Raw genomic sequence first — 23456 nt, forward strand, 5'->3', positions numbered from 1 at the left:
GCAGCTCGAGAAGCCTTGGTCAGCGCTGGCACAGGCTGTGCCCGATGGCAGCACCAGAACTGGTGCCCTGCAGCCACCCAGGGCTCAGAGTGAGCGCCCAGACCTTTGGTCCCTCGCCCGAGCCCATCCCTGCCCGCAGCTGCAGAGAGCCTGAAAGAGCCGCTCTAAAGAGCCAGGGCAGGGAGCCCACGTGAGGACAGTTGGGGTGCCCCAGCACCCAGCGCCAGCCCCCATGGGCCCTCCAGCCCTGGGAACCCAGACCAATGGAAACCACTTCTCTGCCAAAGCCACGTGTGATCACAGCGAATACAAAGAGAGACTGGGTCAGAAAAACTTCAAGAAATGTATTTACAAAACAACAAAAAATAAACACAATAAACAACAAAGAACAACCGTTCTCATCAAAAATACAACTCTTCTACCTAAAACTACACCTATTCTACCTAAAGTTACAACTCTTATTCTTAAACCTACACCTATCCTATCTAAAACTACAACTCCTATGGAAAAAACAACAATCTTCTGAACAAACAACAATCTTCTGTGAAAACAGCAACTCTTCTAAAGAAAACTTCAAACTCGCCAAAACTTCCCTCTCCACCAGCCCTGCAAACAAGCAGCACAAGGTCATTTCAGTGAGGCTACTGATGCTCATTGCCTTTGCCACACGCTGGGGAGAGCGGGACCCTGCCGCGGGGCTCAGCCCTGGCTGGGGCTGAGATCCGGGCTCCACGCAATCAGACTCGGCTCGCGTGTCCCAAAGGCAGCGCAGGGCAGTGCACTGGTGGTGCTTGTGCCGCCAGGATGAGGCCACCGGGCACCGTGTCCCTGCAGCGGGGCCGTCGCACACAGCCCCAGCCCCAGCGCAGCAGCAGCCGACCCCCCCTCCCTGCCAGCAGTGGATGGGGGGCAGCTGCTGCCTTACCACTGCTCAGGTCAAATCCATCGCCTCCTCCTCCTCCACCTCCACATCCACCTCCATCGCCTCCTCCTCCTCCACCTGCACCTCCACCTCCATTGGTTCCCCCTGCAGCCCCACTTGGGTCCTGCTGGCGGCCTCTTCCTCCAGCTCCCGCACGTGTTGGAAAAGCCTAAGGCAAAAGCCAAGCAGAAGAGCGCATTGGTGCTGCCCAGAGCAGCGGAGCGCAGCTGTGGGACAGGGCTCTGGGCAGCCCGGTCCCCTCTCGCTGCCCGGGCAGAGCCGTGGGGCGTCAGGGCCCCAGGCACGTCCCCAGCAGGGGCTGGCGGGAGGCCGGGGGCTCCTTGTCCAGCAGCACCCACCAGCTCTGACAGGCTGGCTCCTGCAGCTGGAGGATCCTTTGCTTCCTGCGCTTGAGCACCTTGCGGGGCGGCAGCGGCTTCAGGACCTGCCAGGGCAGAGAGGGCAGGGGTGAGCGGCCGTGCTCCCTGCCTGCGGGGCCAGGGCACACACCCGGCTCCGCGCCTGCCTCGGCACCCACCGCCTCCTTACTCTTCGAAGGCAGCCCTTTGCCTCCTCGCCTCCGCAAGGGCTCGGCGCGGCCACCAGCAGGACAAAGCTCGTCTTCTTTTGGGGCTGCATTTGGCGGTCGCGCTAACGGGACTCAGGGGCAGGGTACAAGGCAGTAGGGATGGGAACGAGGGGACAGGGATGGCAGTAGGGCAGAAGGGCAGAGCAGGAACAGGGCAGCAGGGATCGGAGCACACAGGTGGGAGCACAGGAAAAGCGTGGGTTCAGGGGTGAAGGTCTGTGGTGTTGTCTGGGCACGGGCAGTTGCCGCAGTAACACAGGCTGTGACATCACCCCGGGGTTCCAGAACTGCTGCGAGCAGGGATGGGGACAACCCCTGAACTGGGCTGCAGCTTCACGGGGCACATTGGGCAATCGTTACGTGACCCCCTGAGACCACAGAGACACACTTTGATGCTTAAATAATCCATAAAATGGGTGAAGGCTGCGCTGGCCAACTCCAGATGTGCCAGGACCATCTCCTTTGCTCCTTCCCTGTCGCACAAGCAGTCACTGATCGACCTGAGCAGCGCTCATGTGCTGCAGCTGGGATGTGTCCATGGGGTTGGGATTCAGCCCGGCCACGTCCTCCAGCCGTGCCCGTCACGGGTGAGCCCGTGCGAGACCCCGCGCCCTGCGCGCAGCGAGGGCTGCAAGGGCAGCACAAGGTGCGGTGCCAGCGGCGTGTGTCGAGGGCTGCCTGCTTCAGGAGGGGTCTGCAACAGCTCCGCACCTTGAACTCGCACGTCCCCATCTGCATTTGCACGCACACCTCATGCTCGCAGCACCTCCCCCAGTTTTCCGCTGCCATTCTCCTGCTGGCAGCTCCCCCTCCCTGCCCGCTTGCAGGGTCCCACATGACAGCGCCGCTGGGTGACCCTGGCTCCAGCTGCAGCTGCCAACATCTGGTATCCCAAACCAGCTCCAGACCCAGACCCTCTTCCCACCCTGCGGGACGGGGACCAGGGTTCTCACTGGGAGGAACGGACGGAAGGGGGTAAAAGGCTTGGTCTGGGCAGCAGCATCCACCAGGATGCCGGGCGCAGGCTGCTCCCCGCAGTGACCTGAGCCTGGGCACGCTGTGATTCTGTGATTCCACGACTGATTCCTTGTACGTGGCCGTGTTTCCCCCAGCTTGAGGAGCAGCTCGAGAAGCCTTGGTCAGCGCTGGCACAGGCTGTGCCCGATGGCAGCACCAGAACTGGTGCCCTGCAGCCACCCAGGGCTCAGAGTGAGCGCCCAGACCTTTGGTCCCTCGCCCGAGCCCATCCCTGCCCGCAGCTGCAGAGAGCCTGAAAGAGCCGCTCTAAAGAGCCAGGGCAGGGAGCCCACGTGAGGACAGTTGGGGTGCCCCAGCACCCAGCGCCAGCCCCCATGGGCCCTCCAGCCCTGGGAACCCAGACCAATGGAAACCACTTCTCTGCCAAAGCCACGTGTGATCACAGCGAATACAAAGAGAGACTGGGTCAGAAAAACTTCAAGAAATGTATTTACAAAACAACAAAAAATAAACACAATAAACAACAAAGAACAACCGTTCTCATCAAAAATACAACTCTTCTACCTAAAACTACACCTATTCTACCTAAAGTTACAACTCTTATTCTTAAACCTACACCTATCCTATCTAAAACTACAACTCCTATGGAAAAAACAACAATCTTCTGAACAAACAACAATCTTCTGTGAAAACAGCAACTCTTCTAAAGAAAACTTCAAACTCGCCAAAACTTCCCTCTCCACCAGCCCTGCAAACAAGCAGCACAAGGTCATTTCAGTGAGGCTACTGATGCTCATTGCCTTTGCCACACGCTGGGGAGAGCGGGACCCTGCCGCGGGGCTCAGCCCTGGCTGGGGCTGAGATCCGGGCTCCACGCAATCAGACTCGGCTCGCGTGTCCCAAAGGCAGCGCAGGGCAGTGCACTGGTGGTGCTTGTGCCGCCAGGATGAGGCCACCGGGCACCGTGTCCCTGCAGCGGGGCCGTCGCACACAGCCCCAGCCCCAGCGCAGCAGCAGCCGACCCCCCCTCCCTGCCAGCAGTGGATGGGGGGCAGCTGCTGCCTTACCACTGCTCAGGTCAAATCCATCGCCTCATCCTCCTCCACCTCCACATCCACCTCCATCGCCTCCTCCTCCTCCACCTGCACCTCCACCTCCATTGGTTCCCCCTGCAGCCCCACTTGGGTCCTGCTGGCGGCCTCTTCCTCCAGCTCCCGCACGTGTTGGAAAAGCCTAAGGCAAAAGCCAAGCAGAAGAGCGCATTGGTGCTGCCCAGAGCAGCGGAGCGCAGCTGTGGGACAGGGCTCTGGGCACCCCGGTCCCCTCTCGCTGCCCGGGCAGAGCCGTGGGGCGTCAGGGCCCCAGGCACGTCCCCAGCAGGGGCTGGCGGGAGGCCGGGGGCTCCTTGTCCAGCAGCACCCACCAGCTCTGACAGGCTGGCTCCTGCAGCTGGAGGATCCTTTGCTTCCTGCGCTTGAGCACCTTGCGGGGCGGCAGCGGCTTCAGGACCTGCCAGGGCAGAGAGGGCAGGGGTGAGCGGCCGTGCTCCCTGCCTGCGGGGCCAGGGCACACACCCGGCTCCGCGCCTGCCTCGGCACCCACCGCCTCCTTACTCTTCGAAGGCAGCCCTTTGCCTCCTCGCCTCCGCAAGGGCTCGGCGCGGCCACCAGCAGGACAAAGCTCGTCTTCTTTTGGGGCTGCATTTGGCGGTCGCGCTAACGGGACTCAGGGGCAGGGTACAAGGCAGTAGGGATGGGAACGAGGGGACAGGGATGGCAGTAGGGCAGAAGGGCAGAGCAGGAACAGGGCAGCAGGGATCGGAGCACACAGGTGGGAGCACAGGAAAAGCGTGGGTTCAGGGGTGAAGGTCTGTGGTGTTGTCTGGGCACGGGCAGTTGCCGCAGTAACACAGGCTGTGACATCACCCCGGGGTTCCAGAACTGCTGCGAGCAGGGATGGGGACAACCCCTGAACTGGGCTGCAGCTTCACGGGGCACATTGGGCAATCGTTACGTGACCCCCTGAGACCACAGAGACACACTTTGATGCTTAAATAATCCATAAAATGGGTGAAGGCTGCGCTGGCCAACTCCAGATGTGCCAGGACCATCTCCTTTGCTCCTTCCCTGTCGCACAAGCAGTCACTGATCGACCTGAGCAGCGCTCATGTGCTGCAGCTGGGATGTGTCCATGGGGTTGGGATTCAGCCCGGCCACGTCCTCCAGCCGTGCCCGTCACGGGTGAGCCCGTGCGAGACCCCGCGCCCTGCGCGCAGCGAGGGCTGCAAGGGCAGCACAAGGTGCGGTGCCAGCGGCGTGTGTCGAGGGCTGCCTGCTTCAGGAGGGGTCTGCAACAGCTCCGCACCTTGAACTCGCACGTCCCCATCTGCATTTGCACGCACACCTCATGCTCGCAGCACCTCCCCCAGTTTTCCGCTGCCATTCTCCTGCTGGCAGCTCCCCCTCCCTGCCCGCTTGCAGGGTCCCACATGACAGCGCCGCTGGGTGACCCTGGCTCCAGCTGCAGCTGCCAACATCTGGTATCCCAAACCAGCTCCAGACCCAGACCCTCTTCCCACCCTGCGGGACGGGGACCAGGGTTCTCACTGGGAGGAACGGACGGAAGGGGGTAAAAGGCTTGGTCTGGGCAGCAGCATCCACCAGGATGCCGGGCGCAGGCTGCTCCCCGCAGTGACCTGAGCCTGGGCACGCTGTGATTCTGTGATTCCACGACTGATCCCTTGTACGTGGCCGTGTTTCCCCCAGCTTGAGGAGCAGCTCGAGAAGCCTTGGTCAGCGCTGGCACAGGCTGTGCCCGATGGCAGCACCAGAACTGGTGCCCTGCAGCCACCCAGGGCTCAGAGTGAGCGCCCAGACCTTTGGTCCCTCGCCCGAGCCCATCCCTGCCCGCAGCTGCAGAGAGCCTGAAAGAGCCGCTCTAAAGAGCCAGGGCAGGGAGCCCACGTGAGGACAGTTGGGGTGCCCCAGCACCCAGCGCCAGCCCCCATGGGCCCTCCAGCCCTGGGAACCCAGACCAATGGAAACCACTTCTCTGCCAAAGCCACGTGTGATCACAGCGAATACAAAGAGAGACTGGGTCAGAAAAACTTCAAGAAATGTATTTACAAAACAACAAAAAATAAACACAATAAACAACAAAGAACAACCGTTCTCATCAAAAATACAACTCTTCTACCTAAAACTACACCTATTCTACCTAAAGTTACAACTCTTATTCTTAAACCTACACCTATCCTATCTAAAACTACAACTCCTATGGAAAAAAGAACAATCTTCTGAACAAACAACAATCTTCTGTGAAAACAGCAACTCTTCTAAAGAAAACTTCAAACTCGCCAAAACTTCCCTCTCCACCAGCCCTGCAAACAAGCAGCACAAGGTCATTTCAGTGAGGCTACTGATGCTCATTGCCTTTGCCACACGCTGGGGAGAGCGGGACCCTGCCGCGGGGCTCAGCCCTGGCTGGGGCTGAGATCCGGGCTCCACGCAATCAGACTCGGCTCGCGTGTCCCAAAGGCAGCGCAGGGCAGTGCACTGGTGGTGCTTGTGCCGCCAGGATGAGGCCACCGGGCACCGTGTCCCTGCAGCGGGGCCGTCGCACACAGCCCCAGCCCCAGCGCAGCAGCAGCCGACCCCCCCTCCCTGCCAGCAGTGGATGGGGGGCAGCTGCTGCCTTACCACTGCTCAGGTCAAATCCATCGCCTCCTCCTCCTCCACCTCCACATCCACCTCCATCGCCTCCTCCTCCTCCACCTGCACCTCCACCTCCATTGGTTCCCCCTGCAGCCCCACTTGGGTCCTGCTGGCGGCCTCTTCCTCCAGCTCCCGCACGTGTTGGAAAAGCCTAAGGCAAAAGCCAAGCAGAAGAGCGCATTGGTGCTGCCCAGAGCAGCAGAGCGCAGCTGTGGGACAGGGCTCTGGGCAGCCCGGTCCCCTCTCGCTGCCCGGGCAGAGCCGTGGGGCGTCAGGGCCCCAGGCACGTCCCCAGCAGGGGCTGGCGGGAGGCCGGGGGCTCCTTGTCCAGCAGCACCCACCAGCTCTGACAGGCTGGCTCCTGCAGCTGGAGGATCCTTTGCTTCCTGCGCTTGAGCACCTTGCGGGGCGGCAGCGGCTTCAGGACCTGCCAGGGCAGAGAGGGCAGGGGTGAGCGGCCGTGCTCCCTGCCTGCGGGGCCAGGGCACACACCCGGCTCCGCGCCTGCCTCGGCACCCACCGCCTCCTTACTCTTCGAAGGCAGCCCTTTGCCTCCTCGCCTCCGCAAGGGCTCGGCGCGGCCACCAGCAGGACAAAGCTCGTCTTCTTTTGGGGCTGCATTTGGCGGTCGCGCTAACGGGACTCAGGGGCAGGGTACAAGGCAGTAGGGATGGGAACGAGGGGACAGGGATGGCAGTAGGGCAGAAGGGCAGAGCAGGAACAGGGCAGCAGGGATCGGAGCACACAGGTGGGAGCACAGGAAAAGCGTGGGTTCAGGGGTGAAGGTCTGTGGTGTTGTCTGGGCACGGGCAGTTGCCGCAGTAACACAGGCTGTGACATCACCCCGGGGTTCCAGAACTGCTGCGAGCAGGGATGGGGACAACCCCTGAACTGGGCTGCAGCTTCACGGGGCACATTGGGCAATCGTTACGTGACCCCCTGAGACCACAGAGACACACTTTGATGCTTAAATAATCCATAAAATGGGTGAAGGCTGCGCTGGCCAACTCCAGATGTGCCAGGACCATCTCCTTTGCTCCTTCCCTGTCGCACAAGCAGTCACTGATCGACCTGAGCAGCGCTCACGTGCTGCAGCTGGGATGTGTCCATGGGGTTGGGATTCAGCCCGGCCACGTCCTCCAGCCGTGCCCGTCACGGGTGAGCCCGTGCGAGACCCCGCGCCCTGCGCGCAGCGAGGGCTGCAAGGGCAGCACAAGGTGCGGTGCCAGCGGCGTGTGTCGAGGGCTGCCTGCTTCAGGAGGGGTCTGCAACAGCTCCGCACCTTGAACTCGCACGTCCCCATCTGCATTTGCACGCACACCTCATGCTCGCAGCACCTCCCCCAGTTTTCCGCTGCCATTCTCCTGCTGGCAGCTCCCCCTCCCTGCCCGCTTGCAGGGTCCCACATGACAGCGCCGCTGGGTGACCCTGGCTCCAGCTGCAGCTGCCAACATCTGGTATCCCAAACCAGCTCCAGACCCAGACCCTCTTCCCACCCTGCGGGACGGGGACCAGGGTTCTCACTGGGAGGAACGGACGGAAGGGGGTAAAAGGCTTGGTCTGGGCAGCAGCATCCACCAGGATGCCGGGCGCAGGCTGCTCCCCGCAGTGACCTGAGCCTGGGCACGCTGTGATTCTGTGATTCCACGACTGATCCCTTGTACGTGGCCGTGTTTCCCCCAGCTTGAGGAGCAGCTCGAGAAGCCTTGGTCAGCGCTGGCACAGGCTGTGCCCGATGGCAGCACCAGAACTGGTGCCCTGCAGCCACCCAGGGCTCAGAGTGAGCGCCCAGACCTTTGGTCCCTCGCCCGAGCCCATCCCTGCCCGCAGCTGCAGAGAGCCTGAAAGAGCCGCTCTAAAGAGCCAGGGCAGGGAGCCCACGTGAGGACAGTTGGGGTGCCCCAGCACCCAGCGCCAGCCCCCATGGGCCCTCCAGCCCTGGGAACCCAGACCAATGGAAACCACTTCTCTGCCAAAGCCACGTGTGATCACAGCGAATACAAAGAGAGACTGGGTCAGAAAAACTTCAAGAAATGTATTTACAAAACAACAAAAAATAAACACAATAAACAACAAAGAACAACCGTTCTCATCAAAAATACAACTCTTCTACCTAAAACTACACCTATTCTACCTAAAGTTACAACTCTTATTCTTAAACCTACACCTATCCTATCTAAAACTACAACTCCTATGGAAAAAACAACAATCTTCTGAACAAACAACAATCTTCTGTGAAAACAGCAACTCTTCTAAAGAAAACTTCAAACTCGCCAAAACTTCCCTCTCCACCAGCCCTGCAAACAAGCAGCACAAGGTCATTTCAGTGAGGCTACTGATGCTCATTGCCTTTGCCACACGCTGGGGAGAGCGGGACCCTGCCGCGGGGCTCAGCCCTGGCTGGGGCTGAGATCCGGGCTCCACGCAATCAGACTCGGCTCGCGTGTCCCAAAGGCAGCGCAGGGCAGTGCACTGGTGGTGCTTGTGCCGCCAGGATGAGGCCACCGGGCACCGTGTCCCTGCAGCGGGGCCGTCGCACACAGCCCCAGCCCCAGCGCAGCAGCAGCCGACCCCCCCTCCCTGCCAGCAGTGGATGGGGGGCAGCTGCTGCCTTACCACTGCTCAGGTCAAATCCATCGCCTCATCCTCCTCCACCTCCACATCCACCTCCATCGCCTCCTCCTCCTCCACCTGCACCTCCACCTCCATTGGTTCCCCCTGCAGCCCCACTTGGGTCCTGCTGGCGGCCTCTTCCTCCAGCTCCCGCACGTGTTGGAAAAGCCTAAGGCAAAAGCCAAGCAGAAGAGCGCATTGGTGCTGCCCAGAGCAGCGGAGCGCAGCTGTGGGACAGGGCTCTGGGCAGCCCGGTCCCCTCTCGCTGCCCGGGCAGAGCCGTGGGGCGTCAGGGCCCCAGGCACGTCCCCAGCAGGGGCTGGCGGGAGGCCGGGGGCTCCTTGTCCAGCAGCACCCACCAGCTCTGACAGGCTGGCTCCTGCAGCTGGAGGATCCTTTGCTTCCTGCGCTTGAGCACCTTGCGGGGCGGCAGCGGCTTCAGGACCTGCCAGGGCAGAGAGGGCAGGGGTGAGCGGCCGTGCTCCCTGCCTGCGGGGCCAGGGCACACACCCGGCTCCGCGCCTGCCTCGGCACCCACCGCCTCCTTACTCTTCGAAGGCAGCCCTTTGCCTCCTCGCCTCCGCAAGGGCTCGGCGCGGCCACCAGCAGGACAAAGCTCGTCTTCTTTTGGGGCTGCATTTGGCGGTCGCGCTAACGGGACTCAGGGGCAGGGTACAAGGCAGTAGGGATGGGAACGAGGGGACAGGGATGGCAGTAGGGCAGAAGGGCAGAGCAGGAACAGGGCAGCAGGGATCGGAGCACACAGGTGGGAGCACAGGAAAAGCGTGGGTTCAGGGGTGAAGGTCTGTGGTGTTGTCTGGGCACGGGCAGTTGCCGCAGTAACACAGGCTGTGACATCACCCCGGGGTTCCAGAACTGCTGCGAGCAGGGATGGGGACAACCCCTGAACTGGGCTGCAGCTTCACGGGGCACATTGGGCAATCGTTACGTGACCCCCTGAGACCACAGAGACACACTTTGATGCTTAAATAATCCATAAAATGGGTGAAGGCTGCGCTGGCCAACTCCAGATGTGCCAGGACCATCTCCTTTGCTCCTTCCCTGTCGCACAAGCAGTCACTGATCGACCTGAGCAGCGCTCACGTGCTGCAGCTGGGATGTGTCCATGGGGTTGGGATTCAGCCCGGCCACGTCCTCCAGCCGTGCCCGTCACGGGTGAGCCCGTGCGAGACCCCGCGCCCTGCGCGCAGCGAGGGCTGCAAGGGCAGCACAAGGTGCGGTGCCAGCGGCGTGTGTCGAGGGCTGCCTGCTTCAGGAGGGGTCTGCAACAGCTCCGCACCTTGAACTCGCACGTCCCCATCTGCATTTGCACGCACACCTCATGCTCGCAGCACCTCCCCCAGTTTTCCGCTGCCATTCTCCTGCTGGCAGCTCCCCCTCCCTGCCCGCTTGCAGGGTCCCACATGACAGCGCCGCTGGGTGACCCTGGCTCCAGCTGCAGCTGCCAACATCTGGTATCCCAAACCAGCTCCAGACCCAGACCCTCTTCCCACCCTGCGGGACGGGGACCAGGGTTCTCACTGGGAGGAACGGACGGAAGGGGGTAAAAGGCTTGGTCTGGGCAGCAGCATCCACCAGGATGCCGGGCGCAGGCTGCTCCCCGCAGTGACCTGAGCCTGGGCACGCTGTGATTCTGTGATTCCACGACTGATCCCTTGTACGTGGCCGTGTTTCCCCCAGCTTGAGGAGCAGCTCGAGAAGCCTTGGTCAGCGCTGGCACAGGCTGTGCCCGATGGCAGCACCAGAACTGGTGCCCTGCAGCCACCCAGGGCTCAGAGTGAGCGCCCAGACCTTTGGTCCCTCGCCCGAGCCCATCCCTGCCCGCAGCTGCAGAGAGCCTGAAAGAGCCGCTCTAAAGAGCCAGGGCAGGGAGCCCACGTGAGGACAGTTGGGGTGCCCCAGCACCCAGCGCCAGCCCCCATGGGCCCTCCAGCCCTGGGAACCCAGACCAATGGAAACCACTTCTCTGCCAAAGCCACGTGTGATCACAGCGAATACAAAGAGAGACTGGGTCAGAAAAACTTCAAGAAATGTATTTACAAAACAACAAAAAATAAACACAATAAACAACAAAGAACAACCGTTCTCATCAAAAATACAACTCTTCTACCTAAAACTACACCTATTCTACCTAAAGTTACAACTCTTATTCTTAAACCTACACCTATCCTATCTAAAACTACAACTCCTATGGAAAAAACAACAATCTTCTGAACAAACAACAATCTTCTGTGAAAACAGCAACTCTTCTAAAGAAAACTTCAAACTCGCCAAAACTTCCCTCTCCACCAGCCCTGCAAACAAGCAGCACAAGGTCATTTCAGTGAGGCTACTGATGCTCATTGCCTTTGCCACACGCTGGGGAGAGCGGGACCCTGCCGCGGGGCTCAGCCCTGGCTGGGGCTGAGATCCGGGCTCCACGCAATCAGACTCGGCTCGCGTGTCCCAAAGGCAGCGCAGGGCAGTGCACTGGTGGTGCTTGTGCCGCCAGGATGAGGCCACCGGGCACCGTGTCCCTGCAGCGGGGCCGTCGCACACAGCCCCAGCCCCAGCGCAGCAGCAGCCGACCCCCCCTCCCTGCCAGCAGTGGATGGGGGGCAGCTGCTGCCTTACCACTGCTCAGGTCAAATCCATCGCCTCATCCTCCTCCACCTCCACATCCACCTCCATCGCCTCCTCCTCCTCCACCTGCACCTCCACCTCCATTGGTTCCCCCTGCAGCCCCACTTGGGTCCTGCTGGCGGCCTCTTCCTCCAGCTCCCGCACGTGTTGGAAAAGCCTAAGGCAAAAGCCAAGCAGAAGAGCGCATTGGTGCTGCCCAGAGCAGCGGAGCGCAGCTGTGGGACAGGGCTCTGGGCAGCCCGGTCCCCTCTCGCTGCCCGGGCAGAGCCGTGGGGCGTCAGGGCCCCAGGCACGTCCCCAGCAGGGGCTGGCGGGAGGCCGGGGGCTCCTTGTCCAGCAGCACCCACCAGCTCTGACAGGCTGGCTCCTGCAGCTGGAGGATCCTTTGCTTCCTGCGCTTGAGCACCTTGCGGGGCGGCAGCGGCTTCAGGACCTGCCAGGGCAGAGAGGGCAGGGGTGAGCGGCCGTGCTCCCTGCCTGCGGGGCCAGGGCACACACCCGGCCCCGCGCCTGCCTCGGCACCCACCGCCTCCTTACTCTTCGAAGGCAGCCCTTTGCCTCCTCGCCTCCGCAAGGGCTCGGCGCGGCCACCAGCAGGACAAAGCTCGTCTTCTTTTGGGGCTGCATTTGGCGGTCGCGCTAACGGGACTCAGGGGCAGGGTACAAGGCAGTAGGGATGGGAACGAGGCGACAGGGATGGCAGTAGGGCAGAAGGGCAGAGCAGGAACAGGGCAGCAGGGATCGGAGCACACAGGTGGGAGCACAGGAAAAGCGTGGGTTCAGGGGTGAAGGTCTGTGGTGTTGTCTGGGCACGGGCAGTTGCCGCAGTAACACAGGCTGTGACATCACCCCGGGGTTCCAGAACTGCTGCGAGCAGGGATGGGGACAACCCCTGAACTGGGCTGCAGCTTCACGGGGCACATTGGGCAATCGTTACGTGACCCCCTGAGACCACAGAGACACACTTTGATGCTTAAATAATCCATAAAATGGGTGAAGGCTGCGCTGGCCAACTCCAGATGTGCCAGGACCATCTCCTTTGCTCCTTCCCTGTCGCACAAGCAGTCACTGATCGACCTGAGCAGCGCTCACGTGCTGCAGCTGGGATGTGTCCATGGGGTTGGGATTCAGCCCGGCCACGTCCTCCAGCCGTGCCCGTCACGGGTGAGCCCGTGCGAGACCCCGCGCCCTGCGCGCAGCGAGGGCTGCAAGGGCAGCACAAGGTGCGGTGCCAGCGGCGTGTGTCGAGGGCTGCCTGCTTCAGGAGGGGTCTGCAACAGCTCCGCACCTTGAACTCGCACGTCCCCATCTGCATTTGCACGCACACCTCATGCTCGCAGCACCTCCCCCAGTTTTCCGCTGCCATTCTCCTGCTGGCAGCTCCCCCTCCCTGCCCGCTTGCAGGGTCCCACATGACAGCGCCGCTGGGTGACCCTGGCTCCAGCTGCAGCTGCCAACATCTGGTATCCCAAACCAGCTCCAGACCCAGACCCTCTTCCCACCCTGCGGGACGGGGACCAGGGTTCTCACTGGGAGGAACGGACGGAAGGGGGTAAAAGGCTTGGTCTGGGCAGCAGCATCCACCAGGATGCCGGGCGCAGGCTGCTCCCCGCAGTGACCTGAGCCTGGGCACGCTGTGATTCTGTGATTCCACGACTGATTCCTTGTACGTGGCCGTGTTTCCCCCAGCTTGAGGAGCAGCTCGAGAAGCCTTGGTCAGCGCTGGCACAGGCTGTGCCCGATGGCAGCACCAGAACTGGTGCCCTGCAGCCACCCAGGGCTCAGAGTGAGCGCCCAGACCTTTGGTCCCTCGCCCGAGCCCATCCCTGCCCGCAGCTGCAGAGAGCCTGAAAGAGCCGCTCTAAAGAGCCAGGGCAGGGAGCCCACGTGAGGACAGTTGGGGTGCCCCAGCACCCAGCGCCAGCCCCCATGGGCCCTCCAGCCCTGGGAACCCAGACCAATGGAAACCACTTCTCTGCCAAAGCCACGTGTGATCACAGCGAATACAAAGAGAGACTGGGTCAGAAAAACTTCAAGAAATGTAATTACAAAACAACAAAAGTAAACACAATAAACAACAAAGAACAACCGTTCTCATCAAAAATACAACTCTTCTACCTAAAACTACACCTATTCTACCTAAAGTTACAACTCTTATTCTTAAACCTACACCTATCCTATCTAAAACTATAACTCCTATGGAAAAAAGAACAATCTTCTGAACAAACAACAATCTTCTGTGAAAACAGCAACTCTTCTAAAGAAAACTTCAATCTCGCCAAAACTTCCCTCTCCACCAGCCCTGCAAACAAGCAGCACAAGGTCATTTCAGTGAGGCTACTGATGCTCATTGCGTTTCCCACACGCTGGGGAGAGCGGGACCCTGCCGCGGGGCTCAGCCCTGGCTGGGGCTGAGATCCGGGCTCCACGCAATCAGACTCGGCTCGCGTGTCCCAAAGGCAGCGCAGGGCAGTGCACTGGTGGTGCTTGTGCCGCCAGGATGAGGCCACCGGGCACCGTGTCCCTGCAGCGGGGCCGTCGCACACAGCCCCAGCCCCAGCGCAGCAGCAGCCGACCCCCCCTCCCTGCCAGCAGTGGATGGGGGGCAGCTGCTGCCTTACCACTGCTCAGGTCAAATCCATCGCCTCATCCTCCTCCACCTCCACATCCACCTCCATCGCCTCCTCCTCCTCCACCTGCACCTCCACCTCCATTGGTTCCCCCTGCAGCCCCACTTGGGTCCTGCTGGCGGCCTCTTCCTCCAGCTCCCGCACGTGTTGGAAAAGCCTAAGGCAAAAGCCAAGCAGAAGAGCGCATTGGTGCTGCCCAGAGCAGCGGAGCGCAGCTGTGGGACAGGGCTCTGGGCACCCCGGTCCCCTCTCGCTGCCCGGGCAGAGCCGTGGGGCGTCAGGGCCCCAGGCACGTCCCCAGCAGGGGCTGGCGGGAGGCCGGGGGCTCCTTGTCCAGCAGCACCCACCAGCTCTGACAGGCTGGCTCCTGCAGCTGGAGGATCCTTTGCTTCCTGCGCTTGAGCACCTTGCGGGGCGGCAGCGGCTTCAGGACCTGCCAGGGCAGAGAGGGCAGGGGTGAGCGGCCGTGCTCCCTGCCTGCGGGGCCAGGGCACCCACCGCCTCCTTACTCTTCGAAGGCAGCCCTTTGCCTCCTCGCCTCCGCAAGGGCTCGGCGCGGCCACCAGCAGGACAAAGCTCGTCTTCTTTTGGGGCTGCATTTGGCGGTCGCGCTAACGGGACTCAGGGGCAGGGTACAAGGCAGTAGGGATGGGAACGAGGGGACAGGGATGGCAGTAGGGCAGAAGGGCAGAGCAGGAACAGGGCAGCAGGGATCGGAGCACACAGGTGGGAGCACAGGAAAAGCGTGGGTTCAGGGGTGAAGGTCTGTGGTGTTGTCTGGGCACGGGCAGTTGCCGCAGTAACACAGGCTGTGACATCACCCCGGGGTTCCAGAACTGCTGCGAGCAGGGATGGGGACAACCCCTGAACTGGGCTGCAGCTTCACGGGGCACATTGGGCAATCGTTACGTGACCCCCTGACACCACAGAGACACACTTTGATGCTTAAATAATCCATAAAATGGGTGAAGGCTGCGCTGGCCAACTCCAGATGTGCCAGGACCATCTCCTTTGCTCCTTCCCTGTCGCACAAGCAGTCACTGATCGACGTGAGCAGTGCTCACGTGCTGCAGCTGGGATGTGTCCATGGGGTTGGGATTCAGCCCGGCCACGTCCTCCAGTCGTGCCCATCACGGGTGAGCCCGTGCGATACCCTGCACCCCACGCAGAATACTAATTTGCCTTATAAAATCTGCTAGAGCACACTGAAAAGCAAAAGACAGGTGAGTTAAAAAGGTTAGCTGTCTTGTATCAAGAGGCACATAGTTAATATTAGGTTCAACATCATCTAAAGTCAATAACCGCTCTCTTCCTTTCTGAATGACCATAGCTATCATTTCATTAGCTGTTGAAACTGTTTTTCCAAAATCATGTGGCAAAAATATCCATTCCAGAGGGCTGAAAAGATGAATAAAAAATGAAAGTCTAATAGGGTGGTCCACTTTTCGCCTATAAGCAGCCTGACTGGTTAATTTTACAACCACCTTATCAAGGCCGGTTCGTGCAGAGGGGATGAGTGTTCGAGGAGATGTCAAACATGGATCCCCCTCCAATAATTTGAAGAGTGGATGGATTTCTTCTGTAGATATTCCCAAGAGAGGACAGATCCAATTTATGGTTCCTAAGAGTTTTTGTAACTCATTTAGAATCTTTATTCCTGTCCTCGGGGTGATATTCTGAGGTTGAATGTTTTGTTCGGGTATTTTCCATCCTAAATATTTCCAGGGTGGAGCTTCCTGAATTTTTTCTTCTGCAATTTGGAATCCTGCTGTTGAGACTGCTTGGATCACTTGCCATTTCACTTCTTGGGCTGTTTGTTCCGATTCTGCAGCAATTAAAATGTCATCCGTTATAATGAGCACTCTCTTATAGGGCTCAAAACTGCTGCTATGAATTGCTGACACAGCGCGTGGCATTTCACAACACGGACTCAAGTTGATGCAGAGACTCAAATCCCTGTTTATTACCACCAAGCCCTTTTTATCCTCTTGTTCGGTACTTTCCCAACCTGCACATACATACAACGTTCAATCTCATCGGCCCCTATAAAACTCTCCAGGTAAATAGTCCAATCACAACATTGCAAACCCTCTCACAACCCCCACATCCTCTGGCCACCAACTGGGATTCCCTCCACAACTACATCCTGGCCTATCCCCGCAAGTCTTGTTCTTCGACCTTCCCTGTCCTTCAGCACCCCAACTCATCATCCCAGGGCTTGTCAAACACCAAGGCCTCAGAGCTCATTCCCAAACTGTTCACATTCACTCCTCACAGTTAAGGGTCCCAGATAAGGTGGAGCAGCCAGAGGCAACCTGTGCCACATTCCTCAGTGCTGCCTCGGCTCTGCAGGTGTCACTGTAAATCTGCTTTTTATCACACTCACACACTTTATGTGAAGCCAGCGAAGAATGGGGTTGATTGAAGAATAGGGTTGTGAGTGACCTCAAGGACGTTAGGCTTTGTTAGCAACTATAGAGAAAAGGAAATTACTACCATAAGCTTTGCCAGAACCACCTGGTGGTTACCAATATGACTACAATCCTAAAACAAAGTGATGAAGAAATAACCACCAGGGGTCCAAAAGCCCACTGCCACATTTTTGTGTGCATACAGGAGGCATTCTCTAAAAGTATGATGTAACGTATGTAATCTAATGAATAAGTATGTTTAAGGACAATATAATTACAGCCTGGGAGATGTTTGGATGAGACACGCTTGGAGGAGCTATCCCCCATGTCTCCCGGCACTGCAATAAAGGATACCTGCTTGTCAACTTAAAACTGTTGGCAAGTTCCTGGAGATTTCTCCAAATCACCAGATAGGTTGAAAGATGCCAGCCTGGCCAGGTAGAATCCATCTTTTAGCTAATGAGGATATATCCCTGTTGCCTTCAACTGAGCATGCCATAGCTGGGTCACAGCAATTAATATCCACATGCTCCAAAAACTTCCTGACTTTCCCAGCTCCCTGTCCTAGCTGTCTTCACAGAGCTGAGAGCTACAAGTCCATGTGAGTACAGCACAGCTCTGACCCCCTCTACTTTTAAGGAAGCAGAACCCTGGAATCCATCCATCAGGTGCAAGCAAAGCATAACAAGAGACAGCATGAAATAAGCACTGCCTTGGTCACTTGTTCACATCTGTCACCAACATTTGAAGAAGTCAGGCAGCTAAAAATGAGGGCTCAGTGTTCAGCTGAACAAGCTTCCACCAGCCAGCCAAGGAGAAGGACCTGCCAAGCAAAATGCTCTTGGCAGGGCAACTTCCACTAATGCCCTTAGCCTGTTGCAAATGCAAAGTAGCACAGCCCACAGTGGAAGATGCTTCAATTAGGTCAGGCGTTTTTGGCATTTGGTCTGAGTGGAGAACACATAGGAACAACCACCAAGGCATGCTCAGCAGCTTGTGAGATTAAGGTAATCATCATGCCCTTAGTCATTGGCATTTCAACATGAGAACACAGGATCTTTGAATTTCAGGAGCTAATGGCACTCACTTATTTTCCCCGGCACAGCCACTCCTTTTCCCCACACACTGTTCACAGCTGCTGGCTAACAGAGCTAAAGTGGTAGAAAATCTTGGTTACATCCATCTGCATCCTGATTTCCTGCCTAGTCTCCTTTCTAAGAAGGAGTACAATCTCCCATACAGGCCTCAAGCCAAGATGCTAAAAGCAAAATGCGGAAGTATGATGGAGCCCCTCCACCACTGTCCAGTGTTGTAATAGACTGAAAAATGGGAAATAGGCATGTAGGAATGAAGGGAGTTGTTAGAAAAATTACAAGTGAGGGCACCCAAGCAGCTCTGACACAAGGATTTCCTGGATCAGCGGGGTTACTGATGCAACAACACATCAGGCAGACACCTGCAGTCACTGACCTGGCTGGCAAGAGAAACAGGGACATCCTTGTGCACAGCACTCAGAGGTAATGGGGCAATGATGGGGGGGAAGCATGGGGACTAATTCTTATCAGATCTGAGCACATCCTGGATGGAGATCTTTGCATCAGGCAACTAGCTCATCTCCCTGACTCCACAAATGAAGATCTGGCCTTGTGCTCACTGCAAGCTCACAAAACTTGGAAATGATGGGAAGTGGCATTGCCCTTGAAAGAAAGCACAACCCACAGAAGATGCGCTCTGAAGGAGCTGTATGTCCCACTAGAAGCTTGTTTGCTGATTACTCTCTTATTCTGCTCTCCATCAGACCCAAGTCCCCCATCCTCCAAGACTCAAAGGTGTGGTTGTGTTAGCTCTCACGTGAAGTACCATTTTTTAGGCAAATAACAGCATCCTTGCACTTACCACCTCAAGCTGCCTTCTCTACCATCACATCACTTCTGCAGCTCTTCCCCGCACCCCTTCCACCTTTCTTTCAAAACAGGACCACCAGGCCTGGGCACAGGACTCCTGGGTTTCAGGGTTAACATAGGGCATGACAGAACATTGGAACCAATTTATCCCTGGGTGAGATTCGCCAAAAGGGGTATGGTTACTTCAAAACACAGAAAAGCAAAGACACAAGAAATGGACTATTAGAACTCTGCAAAACAAGAAGCATCCCCTAATGGTACCTCAAGCACCCGAAATAATCACAGCCTCACTACAAGCTTCAGCTTACCTGCCCAAGATCAGGAGCTTCACACTGCACTGTTTTCAAAAGCAGTGTCTCTCCAGTGAAAACAGCTAAGAACTTCCTACTCTAAAACCACAGGCCACGTTTAGGGAACAAAGAGGGATGGTTTATCTCCCTTGTGTCTGGGATCCCACATTCTTTCTCACCCCATTCTTTGGGCATTATAGACTGGATCACAAAAACAAACCCTGCCTCCAACCAGCAAAAGCTCAAAGAAAACCACACATCACAGCAATTATGAATTATTTTTTTTATGTTTACAGTAGTCACTCTAACAGGGATACCAAGGGGCTTTTTTAATCAGAATTCTGATGTTGGAGTGACCTCACTAGGAAAGCCGTATAAAGACCAAAACAGCTGCTCTAAAATGTAATTACAAAGAATAAAGAGTTGAGATCATACTGTGGTTTAAAGGAAAGTTACCAAGTTTAACTTGCATAGCACAAGCATACATAAGTAGTTAACAGGCGCTGATAAAGCCTATCTCAATTTGTGTTATTGCCTTTACTTTGTTTCTTTTAAGTCTGAGCAAATGGTTGCTGGTCTCTGCTGGAACAAGATAGATTTATTGGCAGCTGCTGTCCAGTAGTTTCATTTGGTTTAGCCAAGGAACAGTGTACACTACGAAGTTGCAAGTGGTACGCTAAGGAGAGAAAGAAAAAAAAGCAGTTAAAAGATTACAGCAATGGTTGGTAACACAGTTTTATGCTGTTACAGCAATTCACCACCCCACGTGATCCAGAATGTATGCCATTTCCATGGCTCTCTAGATTTGCATTTTCCTGACAAGTATTCTGGAGTACCACTCCTGTTAGATCCTACTCAGGATGAATCATTTCTCTCAAATAAACACTAACAGAGAAGCTGAAAAGTCAGCACTTCTGAAGCTCAGGCTGCCTCCTTTACCCATTCACCCAGCTTTCAGTATGGCTAATACTCCACCATAAGCTCTCAGGCACAGGTAATCACAACCTGCACAGCTAATCTGTACGTGCAAGTGTCAAATCATTCCAGCTGTCAGCTAGAAGCTTCTGCGTACCACCAAGTACTTAATGGATCACTTGTGTGCAGTTACACTTCTATGTGCAGGCAGAAAGGGCATGTACACAAAGAAACTAAGCCTGTTGCTGTGATTAACAGAAGTAATGGTGTGCTATGGAGGAACTAGACTAGGCCCAGATCAAGGCAGCACATATTTGGTGCTCTCACCTGAAAAGCCAAAGTACTTCTTAAAGAGCATTGCTATCTGACAAGACTCCCATATAACAGCCTCTTTGGGCACAGAGAAGAGGGGTAATCTGCCTCTTGTGATCAGTACTTGGCCAAAAGCACTACCCACAATAATGTCAGCTCCTCCCCCCCCAGGAAGGAGGGCCAAGTCATGCATGTTTACATCACCACGGGATAAGAGGAGCTAAGAGTAGCATGGAGACTGAAGACACCAGCCAGAGAGGCAGAAGACCTGTAGGTTTGGCAGAGCTTCTTCCACACATCTTTGTGACCTAGACTATGAGCACTTTTTAAGAGTACTGAGGCACGCACATGCAGTACAGCCCAAGATCCCTGCTTACAAAACAGGCTAAAAGGCCCTGCCTTCTCTGTCAGTGTCATCTGGCAAGACAAGTTCTGCAAGGGCAGAATCTTGTTAAGCATAAAAGTATGAAAGTGTCTGATCTTGGCTGGAGCAGACAAGGGACACTGCCCGTACTGCTCTGTACCAAGCCAGCTGGAGGGAAGGAGTTAGAAACCCAGGGGCCAGCTCTGGAGCTTACCTTGGCCATATGAGGTGCATCATGGAGAGCACAGCTCTGGAGATCAGTGGCTGGCTTTGGGCAAGTTGTCCGGCCAATCTCCGCCACTATTATGTACTTGATTCCAGACACAATCTGCAAGAAGACAAGCAGACAGAAGCAGCTTTATTTGCAGCACAGGCAGAAGTGCTCTCTGAGGAGAAGAGCCTAGCAAAAAGGCAGACAGTTTTCTGGTTACATGATGGAAATCAGACTCTAAAAGCACAAAGCGGATTGGGCATGACAGCTTCTACAGAGGAGGCACTTGGCACCCTTGCAAAAACAGGAACAAAATCCAAGTAAACAAGTCTCACAGTGCAGCTTCCTTAGCCGGTAAACAAAATCATGTACTAACCCATCCACAGCACAAGTTACACACAGCACTCAACAGCATTCAAGAGCAGATCAACAAGATACAAGCTATAAGAAAAAAGGCTTTTACTCATCTTGTGGAGACGAAAAACGTCAGCTTCAACAACCCCTCAAGCTTGAGGCCTGTTTCTTGCTCCAGAGAACACAGGCCTCATTTCCAGCTGTTCCCCAGAGGCTGATATGGCCGATCCCTCCGCTCCCCCCAGGCCCAGTGCCCACTTTGCCGCCGCCGCTCACAAGCCCACCCGGCACCCACCTGCCTCTTGGCGCTGATGACCCGCACCACCCGGCTGGAGTACATGTCGTTGCTGGCCCTGTTGTACTCCCTCATGGCGAACTGCAAGGCCCGCTGCAGGCCCTCATCGTTGTCGGCGTTGGCGATGTCCAGCGGGGCCCCCACTAGCGACGGCCGGTCCTTGCCGCCCCGCACGGAGCCGGCGAACACCAGTGCCACAGCCAAGAGAGGGACACATACCCTGACCCCAGCCATGGCTGCGCAATTTACGGCTCCCCTCCGGCCGATGCTATTTTAAAGACGGCGGGGCGGGGCGGGCCGCGGCCTAGGCCCAAAACACCGCCCCGGCCCGCCCGCACTGACGCCCCGCCCGCCGGCAACACGGGGGCGGGCAAAGCCGGCCTCCGGCCCAGGTCGGAGAGTGAGCTGCTGAGTGCGGGTGTCTGTTGCACGGCTGCCTTCTGCGCGGATCGGAGTGCGCCAGGACAGGCTCTGCAGCCGGGCAAGATGCCTGACCAGGAGCTCCCCTCCGAAACCCCTCTCGTTTATCTGTTCTCTTTTATCACAGAATCCCAGGCTGGTTTGGTTGGAAAGGACCTTAAAGCTCATCCGGTTCTAACCCCCTGCCACGGGCAGGGACACCTTCCACTAGAGCAGGGTGCTCCAAGCCCCTGTGTCCAACCTGGCCTTGAACACTGCCAGGGATGCGGCAGCCACAGCTTCTCTGGGCACCCTGTGCCAGGGCCTCACCACCCTCACAGGGAAGAATTTCTTCCTAATGTTTCATCTCAGTCTCCCCTCTGTCAGGTTAAAGCCATTCCCCCTTGTCCTGTCCCTACAGGCCCTTGTCAAAAGCCCCTCTCCAGATTTCTTGTTGGCCCCTTTAGGCACTGGAAGCTGCTCTAAAGTGTCCTGGAGCCTTCTCTTCTCCAGGCTGAACCAGGCCAGCTCTCTCAGCCTGTCTCCAGAGCAGAGGGGCTCCAGCCCTTGAGTCATCCCCTTGGCCTCCTCCGGACTCACTCCAAGGGCTCCCTGTCCCTGTTGTGGGGTGTTGGGCTGGGCTTTCTCTTTGGAAAGGAAAGCAGTGAGGAGGAGGAAGGGTTTTAGCAACCCCATAAATCTCTCTCTGCTGGGGCAAGGCCTGTGCCCTAAAGCCATCTTGCTTATGGAAAAACACCTGTGTACCCTGTCTATTGGGAAGGGGACAGGAGAACACTGCACTAGCACTATGCTGCCCACAGCCCTCCACAGGGGTTCAGAAGGAGGAGGATGTTTTCCACACGGATCCAGGAAGCTGGAGCCATTTTCCAGGCTCTGCCTCCTCACAGGTTATTCCAGCACTTATTTCCCTCTACAGCGGAGGGAAAACAAAAACCACAGAGCATTTTAAGCTACGAATGTGGCTCCCAGCACAAAACACCATGTGTCATTTCCCATCTCTGCCTCCACAGCACCCTCGTTACCTCATCTACGCTAATTGCTCCACTGAATAACAGAGGGGCTTCTGCAGCAGGGGTGGCTTCCCGGACAAATTGCTTAAATTCCAGTCTCCTCTCATAACCAGAAGCCCATCTCCCCCGTCCTGTCAGGAATCCTAAGTTTGGAAAGACAGGACCTAATATAGCCTGAGGGAGATAGCTCCAGGAAGATATAAGGCCTTGTGGAATTGTCAGCATAAGAAAGGGAGACATTTTGTGCCTGAATATCAGCGGCATGCCTTATGATGAAAAGGCAAGGGCTTGTACCAGCTGGAAAGGATGCCTGCATGCTAGAATATCCAGCATCAGACTTAATACTGGAAAAATCCCTGTGGGATTGGCAACAAGTTCTCTGACTTAATTCAGCAACGACACGGTGTTGGGGTAGTTTTTACAGCAAGAGAAAAGTAATAAGCACCACCAAAAGTACCAGAGAGGCGACTGGGACATGAGCCAGAGCTGCTGGTGGCTGCAGGAGTCTGTCTCCATTTATCTTTTCCCTACTTGGCTTTGGATCCAGATAGGATCAGTTTAAAACGCAAGGTTAGAGCTCGCCTAGTGTCTTTAGAGGCAAAGGCTGTCTTTGACACTGTCAGTGCCAACATGAACAGCTGGCTCTGGCCTAAATCAGCCACTGCACCTCTAAAGCATCTGCCAGGTCTCTTCTCACCACCCTGTGCTGTCTCTCCATCAAGCAGTGCCCAGTTCCCAGCTGCTGGGGATGCTCCCTAGCCCCAGGCAGCACTGGCAGGGGTCTGTGCCTCACATGAGGACACAAGGGAAGCACCATGAAAGGGAAAACCAGTGCCTTTGGGATTTAGGGAGCTTTGACCTTGCGGACAAACAAGCAAGCAG

At 56.9% G+C, this 23456-nt stretch overlaps 1 protein-coding gene across 1 annotated transcript; it reads right to left on the reverse strand.

Annotated features, from left to right (window-relative positions):
- Positions 1-18957: 18957 nt before the first annotated feature.
- CST3 (cystatin C) lies at positions 18958-21493 on the reverse strand. The gene is made up of 3 exons (XM_080616058.1): positions 21145-21493; positions 20499-20612; positions 18958-19369 (listed from the first exon to the last, which is right to left on the reverse strand). Exons 1-3 carry the CDS (start codon positions 21376-21378, stop codon positions 19292-19294), a joined length of 426 nt encoding a protein of 141 aa, XP_080472184.1. The 5' UTR covers positions 21379-21493; the 3' UTR covers positions 18958-19291.
- Between the last annotated feature and the right edge of the window lie 1963 nt (positions 21494-23456).

The sequence above is a fragment of the Psittacula echo genome, assembly GCF_963264785.1.
Source record: "Psittacula echo genome assembly, chromosome: 4".
In the NCBI taxonomy this organism is placed as follows: domain Eukaryota; kingdom Metazoa; phylum Chordata; class Aves; order Psittaciformes; family Psittacidae; genus Psittacula; species Psittacula echo.

Excerpts from the sequence above, each read along its gene's own strand:
- CST3 (XM_080616058.1), bottom strand. The coding sequence starts at position 21,378 with ATGGCTGGGGTCAGGGTATGTGTCCCTCTCTTGGCTGTGGCACTGGTG. Across the intron at positions 20,613-21,144 it reads TCATCAGCGCCAAGAGGCAG|ATTGTGTCTGGAATCAAGTA; the intron begins GTGGGTGCCGGG and ends GTCTTCTTGCAG. Across the intron at positions 19,370-20,498 it reads ATGCACCTCATATGGCCAAG|CGTACCACTTGCAACTTCGT; the intron begins GTAAGCTCCAGA and ends TTCTCTCCTTAG.